Source organism: Apis cerana, linkage group LG13 (genome assembly GCF_029169275.1).
Source record: "Apis cerana isolate GH-2021 linkage group LG13, AcerK_1.0, whole genome shotgun sequence".
In the NCBI taxonomy this organism is placed as follows: Eukaryota; Metazoa; Arthropoda; class Insecta; order Hymenoptera; family Apidae; genus Apis; species Apis cerana.
This window is the reverse complement of record NC_083864.1, coordinates 6,104,807-6,114,738: the sequence shown is the minus strand read 5'-3', so window position 1 is coordinate 6,114,738 and position 9,932 is coordinate 6,104,807. Positions and strand designations below refer to the sequence as shown.

Genomic DNA, 9,932 nt, shown 5'->3' with positions numbered 1-9,932 from the left:
TAATAATGAAAACAAAATTTTAATAAAGGAAAAAAAATTAATATATTTAACGAAAACAAAAAAAATTTAAAGAAAACGATATATTTAAAAAAAACAAAAAATCTCTAAAATAAAATTTTATAATTGGAATTTTTCGAATAAAACAATAAAAAAGGATTTCGAAATTTTTATTCACTTTACCTTTGTCTTCTATTTTAATTCGATAAAATAATATAAAATAATAAAATACGATAAATTACAATTCAAAAGATTAAAAATTAATCAATGTAGATAAATCGGAAAGATTAATTAAAAAGAAAACAGAGATAAATAAGATAAATTTCTTTTTTTAAAAATTTCATTTCCTATTTTTTATTAAAATACAATGATTCATAAAAATTATCAAATGTTTAGATCTTATGATAGAAAATCTTTCTACATATAATATAAAATATTTGCGAAAGAAAGAAATAATATTTAAAAATCTAAATGCGTCACCAATACCGATAACCTTAATTAGTAAATATATATATAATAATATTACTTTAATTATTATTATCGTTATCTCGTGCCCGATGTGAAAAAAATAGAACGATTCGAGTACAGACACTTTAAAATTCACTCATTGCACAATTCTAAGAAAAAACATTCTCTTACATAGGAAACTGATAAAAGAAGCGCACCATCAATTCTATAAAAATAATAAATACGGAATAGATGACTGTGGAAACTTTGTAATCTTATGCTTATCAATAACTCTTCCATGAATTAAACCTTAATTTTTTCGATTCCCTGATATCGATAACGCACGATCTATATAAACTGTGCCCAGAATGCAATATCTCAAATTATCAAAATGTCTCTCAAACTGATTCTTTACATCGCCTTTCTCGTGGCGATCGCCTCTGGTAAGTGAAATTTTAACATAGATCGTCGTAAAAAATCAGATATCAAATTTTTCATCTTTACTTTTCATCGATCGCATTTTATTCGATCCAATTATTCGTTCCTCGTTTACAGCAAAATCCTATCGTGGCTTCAGAATACCGTTATTCGACACTCGCATAGTCGGAGGAAACGAAGCTAGACAAGGACAATACCCGTGGCAAGTTTCTTTGCAATGGGGATGGTTGTTCGGCTACTCTCATTTCTGCGGTGGTGCGATTTTATCCGACCAATGGATAGTCACGGCTGGACACTGTGTCCTGGCTGTTCCGAGCTACGGTGATTTCATAGTCAAAGCCGGAAAGCACGACTTGAAATTAGTGGAAAGCACCGAGCAAAGTATCGCGGTTGAGAGAACGTTCGTGCACGAGAAATACACAGGGTAATTGAAACGTCACTTAAATTTAAAAAACGAATATATAATAGAGATTCTCCTAAGATTCTTCTCAATTTTCATCTATAAAATAATTTCATTTAGAATAGAATATTAACTGTACTATTAATTTGTTCATCGATTATTTTTCCAGATCTATCTATCCTCTTTAATTTACAGATTCAACGTATTATCCTTATTAATTTCAGAGATGTAGCTCCCTACGATATTGCGTTACTGAAACTGGCGAAACCATTGAAATTGGGCAGCGTTGTACAACCGATTAATCTTCCAAGTGCTCCATCGAACACGCCAACCGGAAACGTGACTTTGACTGGTTGGGGATCGACATCGAGAACCAATACCCCGATAATGCCCAACAAACTTCAAACGGTCGATTTGCCGTTGATCAATCTGACCAGTTGCAAACAAGCCATAGAAAAACTTACTGGTCCTTCACCGTTGCACGAGACTAACATTTGCACTGGACCGCTCACCGGTGGTTTCTCCGCGTGTAGCGTAAGTATCACTCGCCCTTCGAGATATTTATGGACTTGAACTTAATTAAAATTAATTACGAATTAATTTCAATCGCGATCAAAGGGCGATTCCGGCGGTCCGCTGGCACTGAACACGACTGGAAAAGCTGAACTCGTTGGAATCGTTTCTTGGGGAATCGTCCCATGTGGAACCGTCGGTGCTCCGTCCGTATACACCAAGGTTTCCTCCTTCCTCACCTGGATTGGACACATCATGGCAACGAGCTGAATAACTTAATTCCTAATAATCTTATTGATTAAAGAGTTTTGATATATACGATAAAAATATAAAATGTTTTATAAGTATATTGCGAGATTGTGCAAAATATAAAGAATTGTATTTATAATTAATCACTTCAAAAGTTATATCTATTCTTGATACGAGAAATAAAAAATTCTTCAACACCATTCAACCAGCCATTAATGGATAAAGAAAGGGGAGGGATGGGAGAAAAAGAGTTTGTCGTCGAGGTACGATAAACTAGTTTAAATTCTAGTTGTTCCAAGTTGTGTAGGTTGTTGTAGGTAGGAAGAAATGATTCCAGTTCCTCTTCGATATGTGCTTTTCCGCGGCTGCTTTCGCCTTCTAGACACTCGTCATTCGATCTCGATTCCTCGGTGATGAAACAGTTCCACGAAATGACGAATAATCGCGTTCACGGAAAATTGTTACTAATTCTTCGCTTAATAAGTCTGGCGTGGTGTGCACAAGTTGAGGGTGAGAGGAAAAAAAAAGAAATTTCATTCAATTTTATCGTATCGTTATTGCTATCTAAAAAGTTAGACGATAGAGCCGATGGATTAATCCTATCTGAACTCAATTCTTCTCGTCTCTTCATCGCTCGTTAGAGACGATCTCGAGCATAGCGATGTTGGCGCAAAGACCAACGAGGATCGTCGGAGGGAGGGACGCGGAGAAAGGGTTGCACCCTTGGCAGGTGTCGGTGCAGTGGGGCGATCCAAGGAGAAAAATCCCGACGAAACACATTTGCGGCGGTAGTTTAATAACAGCGGGATGGATATTGACAGCTGGCCATTGCAAAACTCTGTCACCACCCATGGGAGAATTTCGAATACTCGCCGGCAAGTACAAATTGAAAATGATCGAGGAGACCGAACAGGAGAGATTGGTGAACAGGGTGTTCGTTCATCCACGATACGAAGGGTGAGATTTTTTTTATCATCCGCACACAATTACGATTCGAAAAATTGAAATATCGAATTCAGGCGCGTAGGGCCGTATGATATCGCATTGATGCAAGTGGAACGACCATTCGAGTTGAATCTTTTCGTCTCCACCGTTTCTTTGCCGTATCCCGATACGATTCCCGTTGGAGACGCTATGCTGACTGGGTGGGGTAGTATTGGAAGGAGCCAGGCTCACGAATCGCCGGAGAATCTTCAAGCAGCCATACTCCCGATCATTAATTACCAATTGTGCAACAAGATGATTGCGAAAAGTTTAAAACCGAAGGAAAAGAATCCTCTTCATCCGACGAATGTCTGCACTGGTCCTTTGGATGGCAGTTTGGCAGCTTGCAAAGTATAATGATAAAAAAGGAAAAGTTCGATCGATCCCCTCGTCACATTTTCTAATTCGAAAATATATCAAATTTTTCAGGGTGACTCGGGGGGGCCTTTAGTGACGAAGAACGGGTTCGATGAAGCGGAGGTGGTGGGAATAGTTTCGTGGGGTTTGTTTCCTTGCGGAAGGAAAAACGCACCCTCCGTCTACACAAGAGTTTCCGCCTTCATCACGTGGATCGCCATAATCATGTTAAATTACTCGTAAATCGATAATTGCTAAGGATAAGAATTACCTCAAGAATCATTGTTAACGCTTGTTTGTTTTTTATTCAATAAATAATTTCCGTTTTCGATCATCTTATTTCCTACATATACATATATATAAAAATATAATAATGTACATATACATATCGCGTAATTATATATATTAACATAGTTATTGTTATTTATACAACTTAAGCTACGATTCAACGAATTACAAAGATTTGCAAGCTTCCGTGACGACCATGACCGCGGCCAACGCTTCCTTAGCCGTTGGGATAATGTAACGAGATGGTAGAACGAAGCCGTACTTGCCAGTGTCCCTTAACTCGATCGTGTACGTATATTTCATCTTGAGGATGGCCTTCGCCCAGTCGTCGGAGCCACCGGAAGCCGCGTACAATGTCGTGGCGCTGTTTCCAACCGTGTAAACGCTTCTTGCCCCGTCCGCCTTCCTCATTGCCGTAGACACTTGCTTGCCAACGGCGTCGAGATCCGCGTAATCAGGCGGCACCCGTTTGTCGTAGCCCCAAGGGTACAAGATGTATTGGCCGTAACTATGGAACGTCAGATATGCCTGGATACATAACACGAGTGAGCGATCGATCCTCCAAAATTGAATAATCGGTTAATAATGAATCAATAATGGTCTCACTTTAAAATTGGCGGAGCTAGCTTCGAAGAAATATCGAATGGCGTTGGTCTCCGGTTCAGAGAACGGGCCTGAGCCAGCGTAAATTTCCCGACAAGGATCTTTGCTGGTTCCCAGGCCACCCCATCGATAGCCGAAGTTCCGGTTAAGATCGACACCGGTGCACAGACTGCCCACCGAACGCTTCCTGTTCTTTCTCCATAAACGGTCTTTCGTAAACGTGTACTCGTACCTGCCCAACGGAAGGAAGAAACGTAGAGCCAATTAACCGTATACTCTTTGTATACACGGATATACAGATACGAGATATTTCAATTTACCCATCAGGATTCACGACAGGGAGAATATAATAATCGGCCTCGAGTGTCTCGCTGTTTTCGACCAAGTGATTGATAACGTAAGTGACCGAGGCCGGAGAAATCCATTCTCGAGCGTGAATACCTCCGTCGATCCACAATGCCGGGGAATTTGGTTTTCCGTTGCTTATTCTTATAACCTATCTCGCGGATTATTTTTTCCTTTTTATCGCATTGCCCGTATTTTTCTTTCTTCTTTGTATCGTTCGTAAAAATACGTACCTTGAGAGGCCTCCCTTCGACAGAGTGACCGATGGTGACGACAGAACAAACGTCGGGGAAAGTGTCAGCCAGGTAGTCGAGGTATCCGTGAATGTCCTCGAGTCGGTGGTAACTGGTCCATTCCATTCGATGACCTGACGGGTATACCTTCAAGATTATTCAGAGGTTGCACGTTCGGTGTCCTTGGACGAGACGTGAAAATATTCCGCTCCGTGGATTCAGAGACGAGGATTCGAATTAATTGATATCCGATTGATTTTTTTTTTCAATAAATTCAATGTTCAAACGAAAGATAGAATTATTCTGAATCGACGAAGCGGGTTATGCGCGCAAGAGCCTCACCCCTAAATTGCCAAGAGCCACCGACACCGTACACGCTAGTTACAGGATAACGAAGAGGACGTGAATATTTACTTGGCCTGATCGCGACTCTCTGCCACCAAGCGTAACGAGCTAGAAAATTACTAAAAAAGCTCAGTATTCAGTGGTGTATTTATGACCTTAGTCGTTAGTTAGTCGTTCAAGCTTGTCGTGGAAGATCGTACAAGAAATTTTGCTAATTAATGAAACATAATAAGCGAAATGAATTTTTCGATTCGGAAGCAGTTGTATAATTCGATCGGTAAAATCGTATCAAGAAATTGTATCGTTTGTTGAAGAAAATTTGTCGAGATGTAATAAGATTCAAGAGTTCTCGTTTTCGCTAACTTTCGAACCGGGCCAATTGCCAATGCGCATCTGGGAGACTGTCTGGGAGCAAATAACGGTACCGCGATAGAAACAACAAAATCGAAAACATCTTTGGTCGAATTGGAGATGCGCGGACACACATAACTGTTAATGTTAATCAACATTGTCGACGTATCGAAACTAGGTTAACGGGTTAAATCGTGACGAGGGCAATAACCTGGTAAACTTTCCGGTCGAAAAGGTGTTTTTTCTTTTTGACGACGCTGAAAAAAATCTCTTTGCCGAATCCAAAAGTAGCGTAGGCAAGAAGTGAACGTTTAGAGCCTCGAGTCGAAAAAAACACGAAGGTGTTAAAATGTCGTTAATCAAATCACGATTTCACGCGATTATTCAGAACGAATCAAAACCGATAATAAATCGTCGATAAAATACACTTATCGAAATCACTTTCGAATATACCGATGACTATGTATGAATGACGTTCCCGGCTTTCTTCGCCGCGTGACTCGAATGCGCGATAACTCTTTAAGTGAGTGAGTCGTCAAACGTCATCATTCGTGTCAGTGGAACAAATAAAATAACAAGCGAAACGTAGTTGAATTGCAATCCTGATGAGCGAAATCGATCGTAAAAGCGTCGCGGTTGCTAATAAATGGCGATGATTTTCGGGCAAATGAGAAGAGAAAGAAGAAGTATCAGGCAGGAGGAAAGCGATGGAATTGCGATGATCAATGAAATATCGTTGGTGCAAACCTTTACGGCCTTGCAGCTCCTCCATCTCTTGCTCGGAAAGCGATGGATTTTCCTCGTCTATCGCTTTCTGCAAATCCTCGATCACTACTTGATAGTTCAAGTCTTTTTGTTTCAAGTAGCGAGACACTCTCGAAATTTCTTCTGAACGTACCATTACATCTACTGCTGTGTCGTTGCCAGCCCATAACGACAATACTGTACAAAGAATAGAGAAATAAAAATAAGAGGATTATTTTTATCCTCTCACAACTTCTATCTTATTTTTGTATAAATTAATTTTAGAAACGTCGATGGATATTCGCATCCAATTTTTAAATTAAAAATCGACACGATCTTTTTTTTCCATTCACTTTTAAACTTTTAATCCTTACGATCAAGAAACTAAACTCTCGATTTTAAAAATTCTCTCTGAATGGATGGAAAAATTTACGAACATCCAGCTTCCTGGAAGTCCATGGTGACGTTCGACACTATGTCCTTGTGCCCTTCCACCCTCCAAACCTGAGCACCATCGTAAGTTACTTTGGCATCCCTCACTCTGACCGCTCTTTGAATCGTCTTCGAGTTTTCCGGGGCAGGCTCGTCCACGATCTCGATCCAGTCGGGGATCACGAATTCTCGTTTCTGACGATCGACCACCGCCGCCGCCTCGGCGACCACGGCAACGACAAAAAGAAAGGAAACGCACGCGATGAAGCGTGCATTATGTGATCGACTGGTCCTCTCCATCGCGAACAACTGTCCTTGGATCGACAATAGTCCCTGCTTTTATAATATTCGAGCCGGTCGACGATCGGGAGTAACGGGACTTAACGAGCTCGCCTCGATCCTTCTCGATCGCGGATCGTTTCGAGGATCTTTGACCCCATCTTTGAAAAAATTGAAATATATTTCCATGAAATTCATCAATCGATATTTTTATCTACCACTTACGCGTAGATAAAATTTTTAATACGTTATTCGATGAGATCTCTTGACGAAATGGTGAATCGAGATGGAGAGCTTTAAAGATTAAAAATTAAAAATATGAAACGTATAAAATTAACTTTAATGATTATGTAATACGATAACATAATTACACAATTAATTTTACCAGGATTTTATCAATATTTAATGACATATATTGTTACAATTTTTATTGTAACTAATGTCAACGATACGTAGTTATTTCGTCACACGAATTTAAAGCAGTATCAACGTGCTTTCAATCAAGGAATATTCCGCGCAAGCGTCCTCGCGCTCATTCGGTCATCGCGTGGTGCTTCTGATCGCATTTAAGTGCGGGTTGAATTATGAAGCTGCAACTATCGGGGGACACGGCTCATTCTAAACGAAATCGTAAAATCATGAAGATTTTGTTGGCGATAGCCTGCCTGGTCGGATTGGTCGCAACTTTCGAGGTATCGTTTCGAATTTAACATTGGAAATATCACTGATACAATTGCGTCTCAATTGCGTACCGTTATCCGAAAATCGTCGCGAGATTTTTTTTAATATTGTTTGGTAATGAAGAACGAATAAGAGAAAATAAGAAGGACGAAGATTGGAATTTGGAAATAATGGAATTTCTGTAACGAGGTTGAAGAAATTCCATTTTTGAGATAGCAGAAGAATTGGGAGAAGATCGAAAAGAGATGACGAAGTGATTAAAAAATCGTTAAGAATATTAAACGGTGATTTTTCCGATGAAATTCCGAGGAATGAATTTCCATCGCTCGATTACGAAAGAAATAAAAGAGGATCGAAGTACATCGTTTTGTGCTTTTCTGGACTGCATAAGGTTTCCCTCATCTGCTTAATACGCGTTCGATTCTTGGCGAGGACATTAGAAACTTGACGTGCGTGAAAGTCGTGGAAATTTAGTCGGGATGAGAATTATTCACGAGACATCGCATGAAATTATTCGTCATCTCGTTTTCTCGATTACACGATTAAACCACCATTCACAATTTTCAGGATTTATCGATTGATGATTAGACAAACAATACTTACTTTTTAATTTTAATTTTTTTTTATTCCCTTTTACTAACTTGTCAAATTTTATTCCAGAAAAACAATCTCACTGTAATCGACCAGGTGTATCTGGACATTATGATAGACGATCATCCAGTGGGAAGAATCGTCATAGGGTTATTCAGTGATATCGTGCCTAAAACTACGAAGAATTTTCTCACCTTAGCCACTACAGGGATTGGAGGGAAAACTTATAAGCATAGCACGTTTCATCGAGTGATTAAGAAATTTATGATACAGGGTAATTCAAAATGGAATTATTTAACAAAAATTGTAGAGGAATTCGTTAATTTTTGGTACTTTTCAGGTGGAGATATAGAGAATGGAGACGGTACTGGATCGATCAGTATCTATGGGAAAACGTTTGACGACGAGAATTTTGAGATTGGTCACAATGCGCCCATGTACGTGAGCATGGCGAATGCCGGAAAGAATACGAATGGATGTCAATTCTTTATTACGACTATTCCTACACCCTGGTTAGATGGAAAGCATACCGTGTTTGGAAAGGTAACGAGAAAATATGTTTGTCGAGGATGCAGAAACTTTTACTTTTATTTTTTCTTGTAGGTGATCGAAGGGCAAGATGTAGTTTTCAAGATCGAGCAGACGAAAACGGATGCTGATGATGTGCCGATTAAACCCGTGATTATCTTCGAATGTGGTTCCATTCCTACCCCGTCTCCGTTTAAAGTGGATGACAATATTTACAAGTAAGTCGATCAATTTTTTTTTATAAAGTATCGCAGTAGAAGAATCGTAGTCTTTTAAGTATTTATTAATCTTTGCTAGTTATAACTTTTTAATTTTTTTTTTAGAAATGTATAAATTTAAAGTATATATATATATATATATATATGAGTTTCATCGTAAATCGTAGTATTTGATTATATCTTGTAGAGAAAAAAAATGCAGTAGAAATGCAGGATATAGTATAAGAAATAAAAGGTATGTAATTGATCTATAGAAAACTATAAATTTATTAAAATGTATTAAAATTAAATGTAATTTCGAATAAGTACAACTTTTAATCGATTAATAAATTATAATAAATATTTATCTGTTAATTTCCAGTATCTGGGCATGGATAAAAGCAACATCTATACCATTAGGTTTCAGTTTCTCGGTTCTGGCCGTGTTCCATTATATGATGAAGAAACTAGATGTGTAATTAAAATATATATAAATTTATTTCAAAAACGAAAGGATTCAGACGGATTCAAAAAATTATGCCTATAATGGGTACGAGAAGTAATGAGAAAAACTGCATTTCGTAACTTTATAGTTACTGAAAGGCAAAGAAAAAGAAATCACAAGGACGAATTATTATCACGAAATAAAACTTTCTAAAACTAAATCACAATTTGAGACACGAGCAACGAGAATCGTAAATTAATTCTAGGAAAATGCATTTCCCTTCTTTTTATAATATTTCGTTCGCTCGTGAATAATATCAAGACGCAGTCGCCATCTGGTAACGAATCGATTGTACTAATCCATTGAATTTGCAAGGAACTTTCAAATACCTACTCCCATGATTTAACACTCGTTATTTAACATCTCCATCATCATTATTGAATCCTGTTAATCTAGAAGCTCAAAAAATAACAGGAGCAGAATTA

General features: G+C 38.3%; 4 protein-coding genes across 7 annotated transcripts; 3 read left to right on the top strand and 1 right to left on the bottom strand.

The window, feature by feature from the left end:
• The first annotated feature begins 706 nt into the window (after positions 1–706).
• On the top strand, positions 707–2,244 carry LOC107996165 (trypsin-1-like). Its single transcript, XM_028665922.2, has 4 exons — positions 707–887; positions 1,000–1,306; positions 1,507–1,816; positions 1,901–2,244. Exons 1-4 carry the CDS (start codon positions 836–838, stop codon positions 2,063–2,065), a joined length of 834 nt encoding a protein of 277 aa, XP_028521723.1. The 5' UTR covers positions 707–835; the 3' UTR covers positions 2,066–2,244.
• A 142-nt stretch (positions 2,245–2,386) lies between these two features.
• On the top strand, positions 2,387–3,719 carry LOC107996170 (venom peptide isomerase heavy chain-like). Its single transcript, XM_017054081.3, has 4 exons — positions 2,387–2,554; positions 2,686–3,001; positions 3,064–3,379; positions 3,458–3,719. Exons 1-4 carry the CDS (start codon positions 2,458–2,460, stop codon positions 3,626–3,628), a joined length of 900 nt encoding a protein of 299 aa, XP_016909570.1. The 5' UTR covers positions 2,387–2,457; the 3' UTR covers positions 3,629–3,719.
• LOC107996168 (carboxypeptidase B-like) lies at positions 3,665–7,161 on the bottom strand. Of its 2 annotated transcripts, XM_028665921.2 has the most exons (7): positions 6,732–7,047; positions 6,298–6,492; positions 5,197–5,307; positions 4,855–4,988; positions 4,597–4,772; positions 4,280–4,508; positions 3,665–4,201 (listed from the first exon to the last, which is right to left on the bottom strand). In XM_028665921.2, exons 1-7 carry the CDS (start codon positions 7,024–7,026, stop codon positions 3,839–3,841), a joined length of 1,503 nt encoding a protein of 500 aa, XP_028521722.1. In that variant the 5' UTR covers positions 7,027–7,047; the 3' UTR covers positions 3,665–3,838. The 2 variants fall into 2 exon arrangements, with proteins under 2 accessions (XP_028521722.1, XP_016909569.1); XM_017054080.3 differs by lacking the exon at positions 5,197–5,307 and having other exon boundaries at positions 6,732–7,161.
• A 330-nt stretch (positions 7,162–7,491) lies between these two features.
• Positions 7,492–9,667, top strand: LOC107996174 (uncharacterized). Of its 3 annotated transcripts, XR_003697310.2 has the most exons (6): positions 7,539–7,697; positions 8,347–8,551; positions 8,618–8,820; positions 8,881–9,023; positions 9,129–9,258; positions 9,385–9,667. XR_003697310.2 is itself a non-coding variant. In XM_017054094.3 (5 exons), the coding sequence occupies exons 1-5, from the start codon at positions 7,590–7,592 to the stop codon at positions 9,479–9,481; spliced, it is 756 nt and encodes a 251-aa protein (XP_016909583.2). In that variant the 5' UTR covers positions 7,492–7,589; the 3' UTR covers positions 9,482–9,667. The 3 variants fall into 3 exon arrangements, 2 of the variants coding, with proteins under 2 accessions (XP_016909583.2, XP_061939881.1); XM_017054094.3 differs by lacking the exon at positions 9,129–9,258 and having other exon boundaries at positions 7,492–7,697; XM_062083897.1 differs by having other exon boundaries at positions 9,129–9,386.
• Positions 9,668–9,932: the final 265 nt, after the last annotated feature.

What these genes read in the sequence shown, in the direction of transcription:
- LOC107996170 (XM_017054081.3), top strand. Translation starts at nt 2,458, where the DNA reads ATGAAACAGTTCCACGAAATGACGAATAATCGCGTTCACGGAAAATTG. An exon ending in GTTCATCCACGATACGAAGG is followed by an intron (nt 3,002 to 3,063) that starts GTGAGATTTTTT and finishes TATCGAATTCAG; the next exon opens with GCGCGTAGGGCCGTATGATA. An exon ending in GCAGTTTGGCAGCTTGCAAA is followed by an intron (nt 3,380 to 3,457) that starts GTATAATGATAA and finishes CAAATTTTTCAG; the next exon opens with GGTGACTCGGGGGGGCCTTT.
- LOC107996165 (XM_028665922.2), top strand. Translation starts at nt 836, where the DNA reads ATGTCTCTCAAACTGATTCTTTACATCGCCTTTCTCGTGGCGATCGCC. An exon ending in TCTCGTGGCGATCGCCTCTG is followed by an intron (nt 888 to 999) that starts GTAAGTGAAATT and finishes CCTCGTTTACAG; the next exon opens with CAAAATCCTATCGTGGCTTC. An exon ending in GTGCACGAGAAATACACAGG is followed by an intron (nt 1,307 to 1,506) that starts GTAATTGAAACG and finishes TATTAATTTCAG; the next exon opens with AGATGTAGCTCCCTACGATA.
- LOC107996168 (XM_028665921.2), bottom strand. Translation starts at nt 7,026, where the DNA reads ATGGAGAGGACCAGTCGATCACATAATGCACGCTTCATCGCGTGCGTT. An exon ending in GGACTTCCAGGAAGCTGGAT is followed by an intron (nt 6,493 to 6,731) that starts GTTCGTAAATTT and finishes TTCTTTGTACAG; the next exon opens with TATTGTCGTTATGGGCTGGC. An exon ending in GGAGCTGCAAGGCCGTAAAG is followed by an intron (nt 5,308 to 6,297) that starts GTTTGCACCAAC and finishes GTAATTTTCTAG; the next exon opens with CTCGTTACGCTTGGTGGCAG.
- LOC107996174 (XM_017054094.3), top strand. Translation starts at nt 7,590, where the DNA reads ATGAAGCTGCAACTATCGGGGGACACGGCTCATTCTAAACGAAATCGT. An exon ending in TAAGAAATTTATGATACAGG is followed by an intron (nt 8,552 to 8,617) that starts GTAATTCAAAAT and finishes GGTACTTTTCAG; the next exon opens with GTGGAGATATAGAGAATGGA. An exon ending in AGCATACCGTGTTTGGAAAG is followed by an intron (nt 8,821 to 8,880) that starts GTAACGAGAAAA and finishes TTTTTCTTGTAG; the next exon opens with GTGATCGAAGGGCAAGATGT.